General features: G+C 34.5%; 1 protein-coding gene across 1 annotated transcript; it reads right to left on the minus strand.

Moving 5' to 3' along the window:
* Nucleotides 1-9,753: 9,753 nt before the first annotated feature.
* LOC143917550 (phenoloxidase-activating enzyme-like) lies at nt 9,754-12,525 on the minus strand. Its single transcript, XM_077439087.1, has 3 exons — nt 11,766-12,525; nt 11,195-11,397; nt 9,754-11,107 (listed from the first exon to the last, which is right to left on the minus strand). The coding sequence occupies exons 1-3, from the start codon at nt 12,263-12,265 to the stop codon at nt 10,698-10,700; spliced, it is 1,113 nt and encodes a 370-aa protein (XP_077295213.1). The 5' UTR covers nt 12,266-12,525; the 3' UTR covers nt 9,754-10,697.
* Nucleotides 12,526-26,244: the final 13,719 nt, after the last annotated feature.

Here is a 26,244-nt window from a genome sequence, read left to right on the forward strand (position 1 = left end):
GGTCATAATTAAAGTTATGTACATTAGACCAGTGTCTTATATTTCGTTCAATCGAGATCTTACTATACATGGATATGTATGTATATTTATTTTTTTTAATTTCACTTTTGAAAAGCGTCATCAAAACGTCATCTGTCGCAAATGTACGCGTCGCGCCAATTTTCGTCCGATGTACCTAGCACATTGTCGTAGCTGCGAGTTCTGGTCGGTTTCTTTCTTTGTGTTGGGGCCAAAGGAGTGCCCCCACCCCTTCTCGCGGGTCTCCCTTCACCTCTCGGGCACCCCCGCGCGCCCCCGTCCGACTGACAACTCATTAGCGGGCGTCGAATAGAAATACACGTTTAATGAATATTGGAATTTAAAACACGTTCACCCCCCCCCCGCTGCGCCCCCCTTACCCCCGCCGTCCACCCTCGCAGGCTCCGCGCACCCCTTTAGCCCCCCCAGGACCAGTGCCCCCAATGAGTCCCCCCCCCGTCATTTCTTAGCGAGTTCTCTGTCCCCTTCTAATGTTGTCCCCCTTTTTCTATCTTTCTTTACGTCCGACGTGTTTGTGTGTACGTGCGGGCCGCGCATCACACAAACGGTTACGATGGCTTGGTTGAAATTTGCATGTTAGAGCCGGGTCAAATTGTGTGTTCATGAGGGATTCGAAATTTGTATATATATTTATGTAATTATCAGAGAAGATCGTTTAGATTGAGTGTATAATTCATGTCAATTCCAACACTAAAATATTTTATGACTATTAAAATACTCTATAACGTTCTACATACGTGAAAATTTTTTGAATTGTATAAATCTAGTTTTAAATTGGAATGAAATGATCCAATGAGGGATAAAGTGTCGTGTGTCGATATATGTATTATTTTTATTTTTTCTCCATAAACTGTTTCTGTAATTTTTGTTTTATTTTTTCTTTACGGTCGTACACATTCTTTGAATTGAAAATTTAAAATCATTTAAATTCGATAATCTGGAACTTTTACATGATATCACATTAACAGTTCTACTGTAAAAGCTCCTGGAATTTTGGTTCAATATACGCCCACGGCAAGAGATCTAGCTGACTAAGGGCGAAATAACATTGGGAAGAACGGCACGTCGTGTGCTTAGCTCCGCATTGTGGGGAGAAATCCTAATTTTCAAAGGCACTCAAAAATAACTTACGCAATAGAATTCTAAAAAAAGGGTCGACACCCTTGGATAGCATAAAAATTGACGCTGTTTTGTGGAATTCAATTGCGCTAGTTCTTCTTGAGCATATTTGAAAGTTTGGATGTCTCCAGAGTGCGGCTCTCTTGAGTGCATTTATATGATCACCATAGTGTAGATATCAGCCAATTTTTGAGTATTAGCAGTAACACCAGGAAAATTAACTGAAAAGATCGACTTTGATGTCACAATTATCTAAATTTGACCAGTAGAAATATTTAAAATAATAAATGTAATGATTCTTCAATTTAGATCTCTCTGAGGCTCGAACCCAGGACCTCTCAGACACTGATTACCAAATTAAACACTAATTATTAAATAAATCACACACTAATTACTAAATAAATAATTAATTTATACACTCTGTAAAAGAAGACAAACGGAGTATTTTGCACATGGCGATCTCGCACACGACAATCGTTGCAACAAAAATTGCGAACACGGAATATCAGGCACTGCCAGATTTAGTGGCGATTGTGAGATCGCCATGTGCAAAATATAATATAATATATGTTATTTTTGTTTCTTTTTTCACTTACCAATTACCACAGTTACAGGTTACCTTGAATTGATACTTTTGGCTAAATATGTATATAAATTTATATATGAATTTGAAATTACATTTAATCAGACAATGCTGACAAATAGACAGTAGACAGCCAATTTGTGAGGAACCGTTTCCACAATTAAATCAGATGAATTGTCAATCTCCGAAAGGAAAGAAATTGGAGTCACAAATATCAAAATCTGACCAGTAGCACCGCAGAAACACTTCAAATCATACATCGCATGATTATTTTCAATCTAATCGGGACCTGAACCTGAAATCTGTCAATAGCTTGCATTATAGGCTAACCCCTGTTGGCTTGTGACAACACTTCATACATATAATATTGTACAATCGATTTGTCTAGAGGACTTTCTCGGAATCGAAGCTATTTGTGTGATAGTGGATTGAGAATTTATGACACGTGAATTTGCGTGCGTGTGGCTGTTTGTGTGTGTGGGCGTGCACACGCCGGTACTTTTCCTTCTTATTATTCTTCTTCTTAACTAAGAGCCGTACTTTAAGACGTCCGTATTGATCGGCGAGCATTTTACACCGACGCCGCCGCCTCTTGCTTTACGGGACGCCGAACCTCGTTATACGCGCAACTCGTTATACGGACACCACACACCCCCTTCCCCATTACATCCCACCCTCACACACACTTGACCCACTTTACATGGACACCAAGCAGATCCAATCATCACCAATTTTCAGCACCGAGTACATGATCAATATTTTCCAATGAGGTATTCAATCAAGTGTGTGTCTAAACCTACATACTATCTATGTACACCTTAATTTCACTTTGAAAACACTGCTAGTAGTAAATCTTTAAATAATAGTAGTTAAACGACAAAATAAAAATCTGAAACATTTCAGAAGGAAGAGATTGGTTAATTATGTATTTTTTATTTTATTTTTATTTTATTAATTGAAAAATCAACAGACAGGATGTACAGAGATAGGTATAAAAAAAACAAAAAGTAAATAAATAATATATGTAACATCCGAGTCCAATAATAGATTTTTACAAAAATGAAAAAGATAAATATAAGGAAAACAAATTAAAAAGTAAAGAATAAAGGCATGACAAAATATGTAGTACATTGCATAATTAAACTATAGTATTAAAATATTTGGAAAAGGTTATAAGATAGAATATAAGAAGAAATTGAAATTTACAAATATAAAAAACAAATGAAAAAGGTAAATACAAAATAAACAAATGAAAAGGAAAAGAATGAAAGCTATAATATGATTAAATAGCACATTACATAACTAAACTAAAGTATAAAAATAATGGAAATATTGGAAAAATAGAATAGAAGAAAAAATGAATCAATCGGTCAAGATTCTCTTGATGTTAGACCTGAATTGATGTAGGGAAATACCAAACAGATCAACCTCATTCAGCTCTCCGTTAAACATACGATAAACGCGCTGCAGATAAAAATATTTTTGGGAATTAGTATTGAAAGGATCAAGTGAAAAGAGTGCAACGCGTCTAGAGTATCGAACTGGGATTCTGAAATTAACCTTATTCAGTAAATCAGAACAATCAAGGAAACCATTTATGAGCTTAAAGAAGAATATAGCATCAGAATGTCGTCGCCTGACAGAAAGATTGTTAAAAGAAAGGATTTTTAAAATGTCGGAAACAGTAGAATGGGTATAGGTAGGAAAAAGGTAGCGTAAGGATTTAATAAATTTAAGTTGAACTTTCTCAATACAATTAATATGGGATAAATAAAAAGGTGACCAGATAATTGAGGCAAATTCAAGGTGAGACCTTACAAAGGAAAAATAAAGTAATTTTAGTACATAAGGATCATTAAAGGGTTTTGTTGAGCGGAGTAGGAATCCAAGAGATTTAAATGCTTTGTTGGTAATAAAAGAAATATGTTCAGAGAAATCTAGTTTATTATTGAGTATTACACCAAGATCCTTAATAGAAGATGACGTGTTAAGGATTGAATGATTTAATTGATATTGATTAGTAATAATTGACTTATTTCTAGTGAAATTTAAAATAGAGCATTTTATTAGTATATTATTATTAGTGATAGGTCTGGTGAAATATTATCGGGTGCATTATTAGAATATATTTTTTTATGTTCTTATATTAATTGACTTCTTAAAAATTTAATTTATGTACATATGTATATACAAATGTACGAGAAGAACATTAATTATTCATTTAAAAGGACGAGCGTTTGCGTGGGAGGCTCATAGGTTCGAGATCCACTCAAGGTGAACAATTTTTTTTTGTTTTTATGTCGTATGTTAGGGGTTCCAAAAGACCGCCCGAAAAAAAAGCGGTTTACGGTTTTTTTTTTTTAAAAAATCCGGTTGACCGGCTTTCACCGGTTTCAGAAAATTAAGTTTTTAATTTTTATATCAAAAATAATTCAATTTAATTTATAATTATATAGATTAAATTGAGTTGTAAACATTATGATTTTATAAGATCATTATTATGTACTAGTGTTAGACCCGTTGATTTCAACGGGTGGTTTCGAAAAGGAATTGAAACTCGAATAAAAATAAAGTTAAAGATATTGAATCGACTGGTTTCGGAAAGAAATTGATGCACAAATTACGAATGACAAATTACGAAGTGATTACGAATTACGAATTACATTTTGTGTATCGCCGACGCCTCCGGCACCCCGGGGCCTTCGCCCCCGGCGCTTCCGTTGCTCCGGGGCCTTCGGCCCCAGCGCCGCCAACGCCTCCGGCGCCCGCAGCGCACCCAGCGCCCCCGATGCCTTCGGCACCCCGGGGGCTTCGCCCCCAGCGCCGCCGACGCCTCCGGCGCCCGCAGCGCACCCAGCGCCGCCGACGCCTCCGGCGCCCGCAGCGCACCCAGCGCCGCCGACGCCTCCGGCGCCCGCAGCGCACCCAGCGCCCCCGATGCCTTCGGCACCCCGGGGGCTTCGCCCCCAGCGCCGCCGACGCCTCCGGCGCCCCCAATGCTTTCGGCACCCCGGGGGCTTCGCCCCCAGCGCCGCCGACGCCTCCGGCGCCCCCAATGCTTTTGGCACCCCGGGGGCTTCGCCCCCAGCGCCCCCGATGCCTCCGGCACCCCGGGGGCTTCGCCCCCAGCGCCGCCGGCGCCTCCGGCGCCCCCAATGTCTTTGGCACCCCGGAGGCTTCGCCCCCAGTGCCCAAATTGTTTATTTACATATGTAACATTTAAGGACCTTCAAAATGGTCATAGAAATATTCTGCAGCTTTCGAATATACATAAGTGCAAAGTTTATGTTAGTATTTTTATGATTTAAACTGAAGCTGACCTGTCTTAATAAGAAATATAATAACTGTGTCATTTATCAGGTTACCGAAGATTAATTTTTCCGGCTTGCCTTTTATATTCGTAAAAAATGTTTCTTTTTGACATTGTAGAAATGTTTACGCTACTTCTCGGAAAATTGGCCAAAAAATTAAACGATTACGTGTGCATTTGCGTAATTCAACATTATATGAACGGGATCGTGAAAAGTTGGCGATTTGAAAGGTTTCCCGAAGGGGTGACACTTTTCCGGGGCGTTGAGCCGTATAGAGGGTGCAATCAAAGTCAAGTGCGTGTAGCGAATGTTTGCTTTGAAACGTCGGGAAAACTTTCTTTATCGAGCTTTGATTCTTCCACACGCGCTGCCATTGTCAATACGGGAGGCAATTTTGCACTTTTTAATTTCTTCCAAGAAAAGCGTCTCGGAAGAATCATTAGCGTGTGTATGTGTATGTGAGTGTTTGGGGTGGTTTGGGGTGGTTCGAGGACGCGTGACGTAAATCTGGCGACATATTGTGTTCGGTTTGGCAGCTACCGGCTCCACTTGTTTATGTAAGAAGAAACGTTACTTGCTGCCACACACAGAACTGCTTACCACTATACTCCATCCAAATAAAATTGGCATTGTCAGTTGAAAAGAACTGAGTAAAATTTTAAATATTTCGATACAATTGATGGAATTGTATTGTATCTTACATGATTGTTTCAATATACCTTAATTTTTAGAGACTCAAAATTAAGCAAGTATAATTCATTTGTATACTTATATATACATACATATGTACATATTTAGAACATATCGATTGCTTGGTGCACAGATATTTTTATTTATTTTTTTTATTTTATATTTGTATGTCCATTTTTAAATTTGTATAAAATTTTATTATTTGTATTTATTTATCGTTCTGTGCACTAAGACATTGATATTTACATATTTATATCAAAGGTTCCACGACAAAATATTTACGGTCGACATAATGTATACGATGTAAGATACACGTAATACGTCCATGGAAAAAAAATGCTACCATGACAAAATGTTTACGGAAAAAATGCCCACGCGACAAAATGCCTACCCAAAAAACGTTGACTCGTTCAAAAACAATTTTTTTTATGAAAAGTGAAAGTTTTTGGGGTGGATATTTTGTCGCATGATCATTCTGTCGTGGAAACGTTTTGTGAGCATTTTATCCATGAACTTACTGTCACTTTTAGTGCTTGGCTTATAGACAAGCACACTCTATTTTGTTAAGGTAACAAAGTTTTCCATATTGTGAAAAGCTAGGAATTTCCCACGATATTTGAACGAAGTGTACGCGAGTCGGAGCGCTTATCAGTTCGCGAGCAGTGGTACCGTCGATATTATTGGTTGTATAAGGCGCTATAGAGATGCTCCACCAACCCTCTTACACCCCCTTTCCCTGTTCTTCTACACACCCCTTATGTCGGATGCCTCCACGAGTGTTTCTCGGGCCGCGGGACAACCCTTCCGCGAGATGGCTCCGATACGTCCCTGATGGTATTCCCATTAGAACCTGCCGATTTATTGTGTCGGAGAACTCACGTGTCTGCCGCATCTTTTCAACGCACGGAGATAAGAAGATGTGAAAATAGGAGTCGAGGGGAATTTCCCGGCGTTGACGTGTTAACGGGAAAATCGGATGGATTTGTCTGTCGATTGGCAAGACTGTGACTTCTGTGCTTATTTACTCGTTAAATCATGTTATGCTTAGATTAGATAATTTAAGTACATAATTTGCATACATATATTTTTACATACATACATATACATATGTATATGTACATATAACATGGGTACCGATATACATATGTATTATAATACATACATATATGAACATGTGTTGGTATACGTGTCGCGTTGATTTTAAGCTTTCTGCAGGAGATGTCCAGCACAGACTCTTAAATAAATTTAAAAGATGCTTCAAATAATAATTATACCATATTTTATCAGAATCTTCACATAGAATATGACTTTTATGTTGAAATGATTTACATAATACGATTGCGCATCATATATGGAAATTTGACAGGTCGAAAAGAGTCTTAAGATTTCCGAAGATGTCTTGTTGCTGCAGTTTGTCAATTCGGCCACTTCGGACGTCTTCGTTCATCATATGTACATATGTACATATGATCGCCATCAATCAGATTCGGTAACTCTAAAGAGCACTGAATAGCTACGTACCAGTAAAATATCTTAAATAGGACAGTGTAATGTTTGTCATAATGGAGCTCCAAATTGAGTATAAATTAAAAATGTATATAAATATATGTATTTTTGGATTATTATGAATTTGATGATATTAAAAAAGCGAATTCATTCGATAACTAAACAACGCATCATATTTTATGAAATTATTTTGATGCATAAAATTTGCTTAAACTACCCTCCCATCTCGTGAGCCTGGTACCTTTATTGGATTTATTGCTCAGTCTGTGCACTCACGTTTTAAAATCAAATTATATATAGGCATATAAAAATAGAAGAAATGAGGGTTGCTCGGCATCATGTGTGATTATGGAAAGCAGGGTGGACTCACTATGGTGGGTCGTCCTACACCCACTTCCATCCAGTTTCTTTAATTAATCTCGAGGAATCTCCTCTCCCTCACCCCATCTCTACTTCTTCGCGCTGTCTCCACGCACTCTAGAGCTTTATTGTACCGCACGGGGATGCTGTCGGAGTTGGGGGGTGGCTGGGTGGGAAAGTGGGTTGGGCGGGTGGGTTAAAAAGAAGTAGAGGAATGCGCCGGTGGTGCGCGAGCTGCAAAAACTCATAAAAATCTCGGCAAACGAAGACATCCAACCGGTCGAATTAAATCGAGAACGTCTAAGATTATGCAAAGTTAATAAGTCATTTCATTTTTTTTCCCGCACTTTTTTTCTACTCTTGAAACATTGTATCCGTTACGGTTTAAGTTGACGTTAAACGATTTTAGAATCGAATTTTTTTTATAAACTGATAAATAATTTAATAATTTATTTTTATTTTTTTCCTTCATTTGTCATCGAACCTGGAATTTTGACGGAAAATATTTTTATGTACACGAAGAACAGTTAAAATATCATAAATCTAAGTATAAATTGTGCATCCTAGAAAAGAAAGTTTTCACTAGATTTGAGAGGATACTAAAAATAAAATGTGTGTGCGATTAAATGGAATCATATACATTTTTTGGTTCCACAAATAAACAAAACAGCGTTAAACAAGTTATTTTTAACTTTTTTTCATTGTTCTGTTTTATGCTGTTCTGTTTTTTCACTGTTCTGTTCAGAGTATTCCTGTATTCTGTTTGATCCGGCTACCACATTTTTAAGTGAGTTGGTGACTCCTGCTTATTGTGTGTGTATGTATGTGCCAATGGTTGGCAATGTCAGATATCAGGCACGCACCCGCAACCACATCGAGCCTATGTGTGGGGATTTTTGTGGGAGAATTTACACCCTCCCCATCACACCCCCTCGTTCGAACTCCCACCCGTATCGGTGATGAGCGTGGGTGTGTTCGTACGTGAGCATGCAGATCGGCTCTTGCTCGGGGAAAATACTTTCTAAAAAGTATATTTTTTATTAGTACATTTCTTAAAGAAGTGGGAAGTCATTGAAGTATTTCCCAAATCATATTATATAAATAGTTGGTAATGAAATTTATTCTGAAATAATACTTTATTTTGGCACTTTAATATTCTTGAATTCTTTTGAAGCTGGTTTCCGAAACACTTATTTTCCAAATTCAATATAAGCAACTACTTTTAGGGTCGAGAAATTATTCTTCTGTCCTGTCCATGTTAAATACGATTCCAGATTCAGGTGAATTATTGATAAATAAGTAATGAAAACCATACATTGGGAAATTTTTTTAAAGTCGCCCAAGTAGATTGTTCGATTGTTGAGCAATCGGTTGGGCGACAGATTGCCGTAGACGCCTTTTAATGAAGAGCAACTAGTTTCCCATCTGGTAAGGCTTTTGTTTAAAACACAATATAATCGGTCTGATGATCCAAGCGAAAGTTCAATACGTAGATAGTCATCACGGATTTAATACAATCCAACTACGTATGTACCATATGTAGATATGTTTAATGTGAAGCAAAAAAACATAAGTTTTTGTCAATGTGTACTCAAAATTGTATTTGACAACATAATCTTCGTTTTACAAATCTGCGCAGTTAGTTGTTCTGTAAGTCAGTCGTAGCATTACTTGCTATGATTATTACTGTAGCATGTATTTTACTGATAAATTTGCCTAATCTGTGGTTTCCTTAGATTTTCATAGAAACGATTCCTGCAAAATTGACTTTCCCTCCCCATTTCTCTCGCAAAATCTTGAGTTATTATGTTATATCTCAAGTTTCGCCGGGTTTCTTTCCATATATGTCTCTGTGGATGATTATTGTATAAAAATTCATATTGTTGTATAAATATTTGTTGATCGTATCGTATACAACGTTTGCAATGCACTTTGCTATGTTTGACCATAGATGTCATGTATAATTTCGAATTATGTAATAATATATAATTTGGTGTGTTTCTTGATCTGTATAGTGCACTCGTTGCATTGGAGCGATCTGTAATGAGGAGTGTACATATATTGATTGAATAATAAAAAAAGAAAGACTTAGTTAGTGGGGAAGGTTGAATATCCGGTAGAGAAGACGATAAAGATAAAAAGATGGAGAAAAAAAAAGTTTAAAATTTTATTTAATAATAGAGAATAATAGAAATTTTAAGTTAATAATAGAGAATATATGTATGTATGGTATGAGCACATAAAAATTTAAAAACATATGTGTTGTACATATGTATATGTACATAAAAATATGAAATTCTCCTATAGTGCGAGCCATTGAAAATGAATTGTGGTTCTCGAATAAGAAATTGTAGAAACAGAAGAATTTTCACTGGCGGTATTTAGCACGCCGGCTGCTGCTGTCGTCATGGTGGTGGTATGGTGGTGAGAAATTCCCTCTTTCTCCCGCATATGTATGTATAATACATATATGTATTTGTATGTATGTGTGGGTGGGTTCGGCAAGTGTTCCCGCGTCTCGCAGAGTGCTCTTTTTTGCCACTTGTTTACCAACTTAATATATTCTCGAGACGTGGGGGGGGGGGGGGGATTGGGGGTGTTGTAGCTTTTGTTGGGACTACCCCTCTTTCCCAAGTCCTCCCCCCCCACTTTCCCACCCATTGTTGGCGCTCACGGCCCGGTGCGTGAGCCGCTTTACGCGAGAGGGCGAAGATTAAATGTATGTTATGTGGTAAGGGGGTACGTTACTGATATGGGGAATTGATGTTGAAAAGTGTCAAAATGATTACGGAGCGGTGGAGGCGCGAGACGTATACATACATTACCATAAGAAAGTGGGGAAAAGTAACGTTTCAATTGCTCTGGATGCCGAATATCCTTCGCCTCCTGGGGTGTAATGTGTTAATATCACGTATACATATATGTCGTATATACTCATGATTCACACATAAATATTAATTTTGTATTTTTGCTCTCTATACAAATCTACAGTTTTTATTTAAGAATCACAGGTTGTTACATTATATCAAGGTAGTTCAGTTTCTCAATAGAATTAAAATTGAATAAAAAAAGGTAAAAAGCTAAGATGATTATAACTCCATTTGAGATTTGATCCATCCCAAGTAATCGTGTGTTTTAGTGTAAACACTTGGAATGTCTGAGGTTGTACAAGACGTAGCACTAAAACTGAAGACTCCAATGAGATCCAAATTAGTATAAGTCATGTACATGAGAGGACTTCCAGCGTCTGCTTGACAAGAGTTATTGCCCCAATTTGCTTTCGTGCAAATATGCTTTTTCGTTATGTTGGCGTGCAATGGTGCATATGCTTTTTGACATGTATTCAATGTTTTGTATTGAACACTAAAGTGCATCTTTTTGTTATAACTTTTTTGTCCTACTTGAGAGACACCCCATCCGGCCATCTTGAAAAAGAGTTCGTTATCTTTTTTGCCGATTGTTAAATCATTCTCTGGTAAACATATGGGTCCTATAGTATCTGGAAACAACATAAGAATGTATTGGTTCAATATATGATACAATGTACAATCAAGTTTGTCACAAAAAAATTTCGTAATTGATTTACCGGTATTTGGAGCTTCTTTTGTCAATCTTATGATGGCTATATCGTTTTTATATGAGTTTGAAGGATCGTAATCGGGGTGAATGATGATTTTTTCGATCGGTATACTGACATGTTTATCGATGCAACTAATATCTCCGAAAGAATTGTCTTTCGAACAATCTGGGTCTGTCATTGTGTCGTATTCACCCAAGCGAACGTGGGTCCTATAATATGTATATTAAACAATAGTATTTCATTAAAATTTCGTTTCAATGTAATTAATCAGGTTATATAGGTTATTGTAATACAGCTTAAGCTCAGCTTTAGCTTGGTGTTGGAACACATTTTATTTACAAAATATGTACATATTTATATAATAGTGGCAGTAAAAATAATTTTAAATATCGACTTCAATTTTTAACTGTCGGTTAATATAGCAAAAAGAATTTTAAGATATCAAAATTACTTTTAAAATTTTGTTTTCATATGTATTTACTAAAGATCCAATAGACGTACATATATTCAATTGGCCAAATTATATACGTACATATGTACGTATATTATGTATATAATTAAAAAAAATTGTACTTACGGTGTTCCCACGTTCACGTACACATTACCATATACACATTGTGCTGCTGTTAGAACGTATTTAGCACTTATGAGCGAACCTCCACATTTCAACGTAGTGGTATTTTGGGTGGTTCTGTACTCGATCAGTGCCATCCAAGGATAATCATACATACTGGCTTCAATTCCACCAACTATCTGGTCTCCATCCATGATTCCGCATTTGGATCTCGGTGGAAGAACAGCTACAGGTGGAGACGGCGGTGTCACTTCAACTTTTGGATATACGCAGCAAGTACTAGGATTTGAGACACCGAAGCAATTGGAATTGTTTAGGTACTCTTGTATTTTGGTTTTGAGTGGTTTTTGTCCTCGCATTATTTGTACGTATGATGGACATTCGTCGTTGCTGACACATTTGCCTTGTATAAAATTCGGCGTGGTACATTCTTCAATTGCATTTACTATGCACAGTAGCAGCGCTGCGATTGCTAGACCCAGGGGTGGTAGTTTTCGCCCCATCTGTAGGCTTTAGTTTGTTTCACCACTGTGCTATTATGAACCGAGTACGATGTAGACGCTGGTCCTCTCTGGTATATGTACATATATTGACTCTTATGCTGAACGATTATCGCCAAACGTTCTCAAGTTGTTTTTCTAACCGAATCAGTGAAAACTGATGACCTGTAACCATATGAATACTTAAAATAAAATAGAAGCTGATAAATATGTAGTAGGTTATTTTGTTGTAGCGTTTTCCTCTTAACCGGCCAATTTTACATACATACATAAACATATGTAAGCATATACAGATATGTAACGTGCTTGCTTATTTTATACTGTATCTCTATTTCGAAAATAAAATTTGGAAAAAATAACGCAATAATATATTTTTTATTTGTTTCATAATATACATATGTACATATACATATATTGTACATATGTATGTATATAGTTTTGATTTTTAATTATGTATGATTTTTAATTAATAACTTCTTTATTATTACTAAATTATGTTCACATTACATTTTTAATAGCTATTTTAATTATTAATTTCAATTAATTTTTAATATCTTTTTTAATAGTTACTGATCTACTGATCATTTTCTATTTGACAATTTTCATTCTTTTATGTTAGTAATTATATTACTACTTATTTTAAGTTTAATGTACAGCATAACGTGAAAAAAAACATAAAAACCAATTTACAATAATAATAATTCTTATAAATGCTCATATTATACAAAATATTAACTAAAAACTATCTCAAATCAATGATATAATAAAAGACAGATCTAAGGAATTCAATAGATTTTATCATAATTGGACATAAAAAATCACATGTTACAGTAATATATTTTTAATAATAACAATAATATAGTTTAACATAATAGTTTATAGAATTCCAAACTTTTAATATAAAAGTTTGGAATTCCGATCGTACAAGGCGTAGCTCCAAAACTGTAAATTCCAACAAGTTCAGTTTTAAAATCATCAATGTTCACAAGAGGACCTTCAGCATCCATTCTACAGGAGTGTAAAATTTTTGATGGTCACTTTTCAGAAGAAATGTTTAAGTTTTAAGATTGGTTTTGGATAGTTTTGGACATTGTCTGAAACTCGTTGTTATTCAAATTAACGATAAATTCAATGGAAAAAACACTGTTAGAAAGATGATAAAGTTATTTTAAAACATTCGATAAACCCCAAAGACCCCATTTATCAACTGTATTAAATGGGAGGTGTTTTATTAACGGGACAATTAAATTGTATTGATTGTATTTTTCTATGTATAGTATCAGTACGTAAATTTTGAATTGATCCTATGCACATATTTATGTATGTACGAGTATGTACATCAATAAGCTATTGCGACATCCTATTTCGTTGTCATTAAAAATCATCAATACATATGTACATATCTAATATGATTCTATGATGGGCATTATTATCACACATGAAAAGAAATGTCAAAAATATGTTTTTATAATTAAATATCAATCAATGTGGCAATTTTTATCTCGTGTCGACCTTCTCAACCTCTCGGTATTAAAAATCGTCTCAAATGAACTACATAGTATGCTTGAATCAAAATCGGTCAGTACATCGTCGAACGTGAATGAGATTTGTTCCCCATGATTAGCGACGCAAGCATGTAGATATAGTTTTTCTTCATTTTACTTTTTTTAGTCTATTTCCCATGGGATAATGCGCGTGCGCGTGCGGAACAAGTCATTTCCTCCCACGCATGCTCAGCCGAGCAGCCAGCCAGCAACCAAACAGCGTGAAAGAGGATGATCACTTTGCCACAAACACAATAGATTCGAGTTTACCACTCAACATCGATTAGTACTCGGACAACCGCTAAAAACGCTTTTTCTATACGAAAATATTGGAAGTTTGGATTTAAAGGGTTTCCAGTAGTTACCGTTGTCGGAGTCCTAACAAGTTTTTCATTATTATTACGGCTGTTTTGTTTCGACGTAGGCTATTGAGTCGTGATCTTCAGGCTTGCAATAAACACGAGCGCATTTACAATCAACCGCTCGTGTGTGTGTATGCAACACAATGTAAACACGTGTGCAACAACATATCGTATACAGCTTGCCGATTGTGTTTCTACACTTTCAAATATGTTTAGATTAACCCGGCTTCGCTAGGTATTTGTAATATAAACCGCTTAAGCATGACTAATCTAATAGTAAACATTTTATTGTGTATTTGAATTGTTTTATTTTATATAAATTTATTTGAATACTCATACGTTTTTTTTTATTAAATTGACTGTCACAAATAAACAAACATATATTATAAAAAATTATATGTATACCAGAATCCGGCGTCTGCGCCCCCGCGGCTGCGCCCCCTAAGACCCCCAGAGGTTTTGCCCTAGGCGGCTGCGACCCCAGAGGCTTCGCCCCCCAGGGCTCCGCACCCGGCAACGCCTGCGCCCTCGACGCATTTGCCCCTGAAGACTTCGAATCCGTTGAATTGAAAATAATCGAATCTTCACCTATGAATCGAAAAAAAAAAATCGAATTTTACGAACTACGAACTACGAACGAAGGTTAAATACATACAAAGTCTCTTTCCAAATTATGTATTAGATTATCAGTGGTGTTTGATCAATTCAATTTAACACATATGAAATCTTTTATACGAAAATTTTTCTCTCATGCTTATTTTCAATTCACCATTACATGGATGGTTAGTTTTGTCTAACAAAACAGTGTGACAGGAAGTTTTATCTAGACGTTCGTCTTTATAAAACTTTATATAAACGTTCGTCTATACCTATGTATGTAAAGAAATCAATAAAAATGTGGGTTATATCATATTTCTTATGATATACTAATATTTACACAATGTGTTCGTTGATTTTCCATCATTCTAAAACCTCACTTTTTCTAATAAAGAAATAATGTGAATGTATAGCACAATGTCCCTTTATAGTGTGTTATTTGATTAGAAAAAAAAACAAAAAAAATGTTTACAGGAGAAATTTGGACTACTTTTTGCGTCAAAGAAGTTTATTTATTTGCAGGTGATTTTTTCATCCTGGTTTGGATAGATAGAATGAGCTAAATATCTTTAGCTTCTTTTCAATTCTTCAACGAATAGTAGATATATATTTTTTTTTCGGGATTATAATTAGCATTGATATGTTCGAATATTAAATATTAATATATTATATCATAGTAAACAAAAGTGCACACAGATTTTAAAGGCCGAGATTTTAATGTTCCAGCAGAAAATATTAACTCAGTACTGAAACAGAAACTTTAACGTAGACCTTTTAACATGGACGCTTTTTCGAAAATATAGTCGAGGGATTTCAAAACAATTTATGGACAGAAACTTGTTGCGCCTTGCGTACAGTTAACACTGCCCTGAAAAAAGGTTAAACTGAAAGCTTACACATCTAAGTTAAGTATACGTTGTTGTGTGGTGTGCGGCAAAAATGAATGTGCGCAGATAATTTTCTGGTTGTAATTTAAAGTCATGACTTTGTGCGGCCTCTCTCTGTCGATACTTCCACCCCTCAAACTGTGGGACGGGAGGATAAAGGTCAAAACGACCAACTTCCATCATTAAAACAATTTTTTTCTATATGTATATTAAAATATTACAGCATTGCATGCTTTTTACATTTTTACAACATCGTTGTTTGTAATTCGTCGTCTATTATAATAAAACTTTTGTTCGTAATATACTGTAAACATAATAAGATTCGTGATTTGAGCGTGATGATCGCATGTGGTTCCGGACAAATTGCACCGGTTCTCAAATTATTGCGATTCTTAATTTGAAACCGTAGCCGAACACGAAACGCTAATTTGTAAAAAGAAAAGGACGAGTACTCTTGCTTGCATGCGTATACATAAATAATGCTCACAAGATTTATTATCTCGTTCGAGGTGTGAATTGAGTCGTTTGAGACTTCCGGTTCACGATAAGTTCATGTAATCAATACCCATTACATGTAACGTTTGATTAATGTTTGCAGTCAGCATATGTATTATATTATGTTAAGTATAGAAGTCATTTTGATAAATTACTTTTTTAAACAGATTTTTTTTAAATTTATGAAATGTTTCCATCGAAGGAGTGGCTATTGGATCTTTGTGCATAAAAAGTGTTGCATTTTGTTGGTCGTGTTGCAGCATCAGTATTCGTGCAACCACACAGAGACGCACAGGGTGTTTATTAGTGTGGGTGTTGGCGACATGACGGTGGCATTTGAAACCGCAGGATGTCATGCAGGTCCCTCCCACATGCGCCTCTTCAGCAATTTCTTCGGAGACGATTGCTAAATGTTATAATAGCAAGGATGAACACAAGAAAATTATGAATAAAAAAAAGCTATTCAAAACGAGTTTTTGTCCAATTCTTTTCCGAATGTTAGAACTCGGATTAGAATTTCAATGAGATGTTCACAAAATATGTGCATATGATGTTGTTAAAAAACCTCAACTTCATTAATGACTTGAAGACTATGTGATAGAAGAGGAGTAGAAATCAAGAAACTGCGAAAATATACAAGAGGGCTTTCATTAGATTTTCGTTGCCTTTTTTGAAGGGATAATTTCAGTATAACAATACATAAATGTATACAATTTCAAATATATAGTAACTTTCTTATATTTTTTTCAATGCTTTCAAATTTTTGACAATGGACAGAATGAACATTCTTCTGTAAAACAGTTATTTGTATTTTTGCCATAAAATACCATTTCCAAAGGCATATTTTTGTATTTTGGAGATAATAACGAAAATATGCCTTTCCTGTGTGGAGAGATCTGGAGTAGAATCGCTTGGATACTTATTCATAAGTGATCCTCAATCATTTTATGTATGCGGAAGTGATAATTATCATCATCATTTACAGCCACTCACCATCTACTGCTGGGTGACGGCCTCTCCAACACGTTCCCATTCATCTCTGTTTTGGGCACCTCTCGTACATTTAATCCCATAAATTTTTCTTGTTTCATCCACCCATCTCTCTTGTGGCATTCTTTGCACCCATTTACATTATCTCGGCTACCATTCCAGTATTTTTTTGACCAAATTTCATCCATTCTTCTAGTTACGTGACCTGCCTATTTTCGGTTCAATCTCTTCACTCTCTCCACTATGTCAACTACCCTTGTTATACTTCTCATAAATGTATTCCGTTTCCAATGTATTGTCGTTATAACGAGCATACGCGTGCCCAAACTTCTGTCGCTGCATATAATTTTTTTTGTGATATTTAGGCACTCAATTTCAAAGCTTCACATCAATACGTCATCTCTGGAAAATCCATTGAACGGAGATCATTTTCTTCAGAGATAGTAGCATTTTTGATTTAATAACGGGATTCGTTCTCCTAAATACACTCTATTCTAATATCCTACGTCTATGGATCGGATTATATAATATTAGACTTTGGCTGATCTAAATTTTTCCAAAATATCCGTTATCTTTTTTGAATTTTTACCCAGAATCTTTCATTTATGAGCAGAATGCTTCTTCATCTAAATAGTCATCGTAATGATGCAAATATTAATATGTACCACATATTACATAAGATTTGATTTCCATCATACTCTCATCAATGTTCTTGGCTAGACCCTAATGCTTTCAACTATACTACTAATTTGTGTGTGGCTGTCGAACGAACGAAATGAAAAAGAGATAAAAAAGAAAACATGGCGACATTAAAGACGTGCGATGTGTAATGAGGCTGCGGAAGCGTTCGTCGGCGCAATCTCACCAACTCATGATGCCACCGTCTCCATCATCATCATATTCTTCAATTTTAATGTGCGACATAATTGCATATTTACCACTGACTCGGTGAAGGACTATATTGTTTCTGCGGCGAGCGCCATTGTTACACAGACGGGGAACTTGGCGACGCGGAAACGTTTCACTATTGTATTACAGCACTTTTGGATTATCTTATTGATGCGATTAAAAGTTCAGGATCGGCATTGAGATGTTGTGGAGGTGCGAAATCAAAGTATCAAGTTTGCGAAGTTTCGGCTGAAAATTTTGTATTTTAATTAATCTTTGACACGGGTTGATTATCAAATGATCTACGAACTGTTGCAATTTTAAATTTTTAATACTTGTATTCAGTACATATTTGGTTTATATTTAAAAAAGAAAATTTTGAATTGAATTCAGCAACTTTATCCATACTTATTGAAATTACTTGTGTGCTTGCAATTTAATTATTATTGTATTTATTACAAGTACAATAGCTTATTTTAATTGCAATTACAAGTACAATTACTTTTAATTTGATACCAAAATTACACTTGCATTAAAGAAAATTATTATACTATTTTTTGATTTTTAAATGCTTTCTATTATTCATAGATGTCCACAGAACATTCTAGGTCTATTCTTGTAGATATTGATGCAGTGATCATTATCACTGCATCAATATCTACAAGTAATATCTTATTTTAATGTTAGTGTAAATTTAAGTATTATAATATAATGTTTTTAATCAAGTCTAAATATTTATTGAAATATAACGTAAAAAATGTCGAAAGTGCGAGTGGAGTTTTTTAAATGTATTTTATGTACTTAAATATTCTTTAATGTACATATGTACATATATGTATATAAATATATTTACATGAATATATGTTGAGTGTACTGGGATTCATTATATTGAATTAAAATTAATTGAATTGACTTAGGTTGAATGATTTGAATTAAATTAATGTTTTTTTATTAAAAACATGATGAATAGTTTATAATTTGTTTTTTTTTTAATTTAAATTTTTTTTCTTATCAAATAATAAATACATATAATGCGTAAGTTAAATTTTAAATCAAAATGTTATAATAATTTTATTATAAATTTTAAGTAAAACTTTTTTGCAACTTATATAGATGTCACTAAGAACGGAAAACGCCGAATTTGAGACGTATGAAATTGAATATTCTTTAAAATAAAAAAATAAAAAAATTAGGATACATAGGAGTTATTATAAAATGCAAACACAGAAATAAGTCAAATCATGCGTTTTAAATTTGTAATTAATCATTTACCGAATCAAGTTTAAGCGCATAATTCGAATGCTTGATTCGCGTTTTTTTACTTAATTTATTTTCCGGTATGGTTAGCAAGCGAGCGCATCTTTTGTTTCGGTCTTGGCATGATTCGCCGGTTTGGGATTCGATCCGGACGATGCGTGAACCCGACCACAGTACACGTCATTGTTCCGGTCCCGACGCAAAACTTTCGTAATTAATCGATTGATTGCGCCGAAATGAACTGGATTCCCACGCGCGAAAACGGAGACGGTAAGCCGGCGACGCAAAAAATGCGTCAACGACGCGCACGACACCTGGCGGCTCGGCGAGCAAAGCTCGAGCAAATTCTACGCCATTATAAATAGATACATACGGTGATTCGAATGCAATTATTATTGGGTATGTACATACACATTTGTCGTTTTGTTCTCGCGGTGTTTTTCGACGGTTCCAATTATTCGGCGGCGGCCATTGTTCGAGCACAATGGCGGCGGGGTACGGTATTTAATTTAAAAGCTGACCGTCAACAAAACGCTAACAAGACGCGCATTCAAAAGAAAGCAGCTCGGTGTGTATCGTTCGTTAATGGTCATCGTGAGATGACTCTTTTTGGCACGAACGTTGCTCATCGGAACGATAAATAGCTGTATACATACCATATATACTGACTATTATGTGTAGTTATATTGCCGATGATGCAATTTAATTATGTGATTATTATATATAATGTGCGGGTTGATTTATATTGTAAGATGAAAGTGAATCATCTGAACGAGGTTTATAAATTGGATGTTATTATTGAAAATTATATTGCTATAGTTTTTGGTTAAAAATTGATTATAACTGATTTAAGTCAATTTGGCAGTAAGTAAACTTTTAATTTATAATTTGTTAACGTGCTTTAATATGAACCTATAAATACGAGATTGCTGTTGGTCAGAATGTCTTATTTTGGAATCACACTAAACATTATAAAAACATATGTATGTATGGAATATTACATAGACTAATTTTATACTTCTAAATTATATTTTACATATACATATGTATAAAATTTTGCACCATTTTATTATCAAATTGGCGAGCCTCAACACGCTGAATAACTTGAGATTAGCAAGCGAGATAGGAAAGGAGATGCCAATTTTACAGGAACCGTTTCAATGAAAATCAGAAAAATTGACAAACTCTGATCGACCTGGAGTCACAAACCAAGGTCTGGTCAGCAGCGGGATTCTAGTGGGATTCGAACTCGTGAAACTCTGCTCGAAAGCATAATATGCTAACTACGAGTCCACGACGCTGATTTAATTAAATATTATAATTTATAGCCCAGAGACATCATAGAAATCTTGAAACGTATTCAGGCAATATGTATGTATGTATTGTGTATTTGTCATGTGATTTCCAAGCTGGAAGGTTTAAAATTAGACCTGTCTAAACTTTATTGCGTTGATAAGATAAAAATAAGACTTTGACTCACAATTGACCAAGAAATTGTAATGTAATTTAATGAGAACAATTTAAAAAAGGGCTTGTTAATATGTATATAAAATATGCACGTGTTCTATAATTCATTAATATACTATACGGTCGAAATTATCAAGGTAATACAACTTGACGCATAGGTATTGAATATGTTTTTGGGTATTGCCAAATCTGTCGATAGGAAATTGGGTGTCTATAGGTATTACATATGCATTGATATAGGTAATGTGTAGATATGTAAGAAGAGCTAGAGGGCTATCGTTTGTCGATTCTCGTAAGATAATGTTGCGGCCGCATAAAAGAAACGTCAGTGGTGCGGACGGGACTCGAATTAAATAAATCACATAACAAATGTTAAGTCACGCTCGAGATTCCGTGATACAGTCTCTCACCATGTGTAAGTACATATTTATATCTACTTAACAACCAAAATGAGTTATGTATTATATGTGTAATATATAACTTTTTGGAATTCTTGTCAAAATTTTTATCGAACCATAGAGCGTTTTCACGAAAACTTTAGATTTATTTTAGACGGTTTATTTCTACAATTGTCAACTATCATATTTTGTGTGCCACCTTACGGTATTTCGATTTAGAAACTATGTATGTGGGTTTAAATAAGACTCGGAGTGCGAGATCGAAGGGCTTCCATAAAAAAACACCCGTTGAGTGTATTTTTCCGCAATAGTATAGTGGTTATACTATACTTCAGTTTTCTACATATATATGCATTAATTTTTATTTATTTTTTACATAGATCATGTACATATGCCATGAAAAAAATTACCCTATGGCGACACATACATATGGTTAAATAAATTTTATTGTAAATACATAAGTACTTGCAATTTTTCAAACATAAAAGTACATAGAATACAAATAGAGACATCTATGGATAATCAACAAATTTTTGATGCACAGCAAATTTACGAGAAATAAATGATGTAGGTAGATTTCAACAAATTCGAATTTGCGAGAAACTGAGGGGGAGGATATCGATTTATTGGATCCATCTCAATCATTAAGCTAGAAAAATTAGAAAATTCTAACAGGAAACTATTGATCTGTGTTTTTTCAATAACCACAATACCTCACCAACAGCGTATTTGGCCAGGACTTGAACCCATGACATATCTACTGGTATGGAATAGCTCTACCAGTGCACTACACTGTGGATGTATGTAAAACTGCTAAATTTTGTATATTATCTAATGACAACCTAGCGCAGACCATAGACAGATTTTGAAGGTTTTTTTCTTAATTTCATCCGTCCAAGTATTGTTAGGTGAAATCCGAAAATTCCTTAAATCGTTGATAAATTTATCTTATGTTAATACTAAATAGGTTTATAAATAGGAATTTATTTAAATTTTTTTTTCAAATTATAGCTGGAAAATCAGTATCAATTGAATGAGAATATATTTTTTATTTATCATTATTGTATAGAATATTTAATGACTCAAGAAATGAAAAATACTACATAAATATATGTACATATACATAGTGCTGAAAAATGTCATAGAGATGAATAATATTTTTAAAACGCTATTATCAAACATGAATATGTAGATATACACATGTATAGTATGCATATTCAGAATACTAAAAGATTATTTTCATTAAAATAAAAGAAAAAGAAAAAAGCAATTTTAAAACCTACATATTATATGTTCAGGTAATATTAATTTAGATAACAATGGAACTGTTTTTTGTAAAATTAACTGCACGAAAACCTGATAAAGGAATTATAGAACTTGATAGTGTAAATAGATAATTATTCAGAGACGACTTTAATAAGTTCATTAAACTATCAAGAATTATTCATTGTATAGATGAGGCGATATTTCGTAAAATCAATAAGGTCATGCTTTATGTAAGGTGTTGATATAAAACGTTGGTTTCGAGTTTTAATAGTTATTTGGAAATTTTATAATTTAAAAGTATGAGAAGTATCAGGGGTCATATTTGTATAGTTACTTGTATATTCGAAAGTACTTACTAGTTGGTTTAAAAATTTTCGTAGGTATTAAATAAAAATGATTATGGAATTTGTACACTGCTGTTTTACAGCTATATATGTACATATACATTAACTTATAAGTTGGGTTGAAGCTTCTCAATCAATACGCTTGGAATTCCCGCAGCGTGTTATCAGTACATGTTATCAACACACACGCGTGGTGTAGACCGCCAAACAAAAGGTGAGAAGATCTCCAGCCTCAGGTGGGGCCCCTGACCGCGAACCGCTGTTTACAACACCTTTTTGACGGCTCTCCATTTTTTCCATTTTATTATTACATTACATTGAGAATGACCCGAGCCGATGACACCGCGTCGATAGCGCCGAAGAGAATCACGAAAAAAAGGACTCTAGGGATCACTGACACTGCCTCTTTATTAAGATAATAACGAAGTGGAACTTAAATTCAAGATTTCAAATTATTATGTAGTAAAAATACTCAATTTTGTTAATTTTCAGAATTAAAATTAACATAATATGTATGCATGCTTTATGAATTATAAATATTTAAACGCATTTTCAACGTTTTCATTTGATATAATACCAACATATACATATTATACAAATGAACAATTTTCAAAAGCAAATATTAATATACCGGTGTTTGACATTGCTGACAACATATCTCTGATGCAATTTCAAGAATTTTGCTTTAAATATTGCATCACATTTCCTCGAACGTCGTTCTTGAACACCTTTAAGTATATGTATAGGCAATATATGTATATAAATATTGTATATAAATAAAACAAATCAGTTCCGATCCACCCTACTATCCCCTGATTACACATAGCGTGAAGATAAGGCCGTCACAATAATATCGAAATTAGATTGTGCATGATTTGGATTGAATCTTAATTAAAAAAACGCCATAGTCTATTGAATTCGTATGTCCATCTTCGATTGAGTTTCACCAGTGATTGTGTGATATATTTCGAAAATCGATTTCAGTTCATATGTAGGTATGTATGTACTTGTAAATACGTATACACGGTAATGCAAAAATTATCAGAGTATTCTCTATTTTCATCCAGTTTACGGACAGAATCACAGAATCACAGAATCGTTCATTAAATATAAATCTAAATTCATCAATAGCCTAACCTTACACATTTTGTACGAAAGTTGGGTAGAAACAATCTGGTTTGAGTATTCTTTTAGACGAATTTGGTAGTTCAAAAGTTTATTTCGCCCATCTACTTTTCTAAAAAGAAGTAACCGAATCAGTACAATACATCAGCGGGAGATCAGAAGAAAAGGGCGATCAGTCAAGATCGGCTATCACCCAAAGAATGACAATCACCCAGTGCTTTTCAGTGACGTTCAGTTTTACTGTTATAGCTTTCGGTATCAAATTCCGATCGATAATACGACCAACGACGACGGCTCTCAAACGTTTGTTTGCTCGAATTCACCTCGTATTTTAACCATTCAATCGGTACGACAAGGGTCAGAGATGGGGTCAACTCGATACTCGTATTATACATATGTATGTATGTACATCAGTAATGCGTGTGGTGTCTTCTCAGAGATCGCTTTCGCTGTGTGAGTACTATTGTTTTTACATAGAATCACGAGGATACATATTAACGGTAGTCGCGATACGATTTTTTTTTTAATTTAGACCATTGTGGCTGTTCAGGTCACCCTATTGGATAACAGTGGTCAACTATAAATTATACAAAAGAAACAGATGATAATACAATACAAATAAAAGAATACAATATATGTATGTTAAAAAATATATAGAAACAATATAAATGAGGGGATGAGGGGAAAGGGGTGGTTATTTTGCAGTAATTAAGTCACTTACCATACAAGCAGATTGTGCAAAACATATCTTGCAAGTGATAGATATATCACAGTGAAATTATGTATATTTCAAGTGAAAATATATTTACACTGACGTCTCAGTGAAGTCATAACCAGTTACATTTTCAGGGTTGGTTTTATTAATTTAAGATAAGATTGTTAGGGTTGGTATTATTTAAGGGTTAAGATAGGTTAGGTTAAGTAAGGGTTGGCCCTATTCATTTAAGATTGGGTTGTTAGGGTTAAATTTATAGAGTTGAACTATGTAAATTCATTGTTTGATACATTTTAACTGCTTGAATTGGTGAAAATATATTTTCGCTAGTGAAAATATATTTTCACTTGAAATATGCTTTCACTGTAACAGATACAAATGGATCGAGTTTTATTTATTCTTGTAAAATACATTAAAAAAGGTAAAATGGATTGAATGATTGAATACTGACGTCGATTATGTTCATTTACTAAAAAATTCATCGTTTTCTAGAAAATGTTTTATTGTTAATTTATTGATGTAAGTATTTTATTTATATATTATCTTAGCTATCAAGCTTATTTAAAAAATACGTCTTAATTACTTAACTCTAAAATTTATAATTAACTTATATGTACTGTCCCTCACAGAGGTGTCTCTTCGCACCTCGTAGTAACAATAGATGAAGTTTTGTGATTATAGGAAAATTCAAACTCGTTTTTTTCTTGTACCTACATATGTACATTTTAGATTTATGTAATATTAAGTAAGCGTAAATACTGTTCAAACTACTTATTTACGTAATGGTTCAGTATTATTTGCCTTTTTGATTTTCATTTTTTTGTCATTAATTATTTTATAGCATGCAATATACTCGCAAATTAACGAGACACCTATGAATGGTACATAAGTTTTATTGTACAATAATCATACTCCAACAGTGGTGACATCGTAGGTAGGAAGGATTTTTAGCCAATTTTTAAACGGGAACCGTTTCAACAATGAAATCAGAGAAAATTGGCAAACTCTGATAGGAAACGATCGACTTGGAGTCACAAATATCCAAGTCTGACCAGCAGCACTACAGATGTACTCAGAAAAATACTTTTCAATCGAGGTCAGCTCATGGGATCGAACTCGGCGCCTCTCGGCGCTAAGCAGAAGCTTTACGACTGAGCTATGCTACTGGCTAGCCTCTTTTTGAACCTCTAAGCCTTAAATTTTCATCCATCTTCTTGGTTGTTCATTTTCTTGTTGTTCTACTGAAAATGAGTCTTCTTTTCTCTGGTCATTGTGGTGGTTCCATCAAAACTATCGATTAAATTTACGAAATTCTCTTCTTCCATATTAAGATTTATGTCTTTGGTCATTTCGACTATATCGCTGATAACATTTCCAGTTCTTCAGTTTGCATACTATTGGGGAGTCAACATATTCCATATATTATTCATGGTATACAGACATATTTATATTGAAATTTTATTCAAGGCAACATCAATATTTTTAACAGTTATATAAATGTCTTACTCTTTCCAGTATTACGTTAACGATTTGCCGTTTTGTCCATAATAGCCTGCCTAAATTTGTTTCGTAGATAATGCTTTTAAATATATGATCCAACTCGATCCATTGAATGTCTTTCATCTCATCAACTTTTTCATATTGTTT

The sequence above is a fragment of the Arctopsyche grandis genome, chromosome 10 (assembly GCF_051622035.1).
Source record: "Arctopsyche grandis isolate Sample6627 chromosome 10, ASM5162203v2, whole genome shotgun sequence".
Taxonomy (NCBI): domain Eukaryota; kingdom Metazoa; phylum Arthropoda; class Insecta; order Trichoptera; family Hydropsychidae; genus Arctopsyche; species Arctopsyche grandis.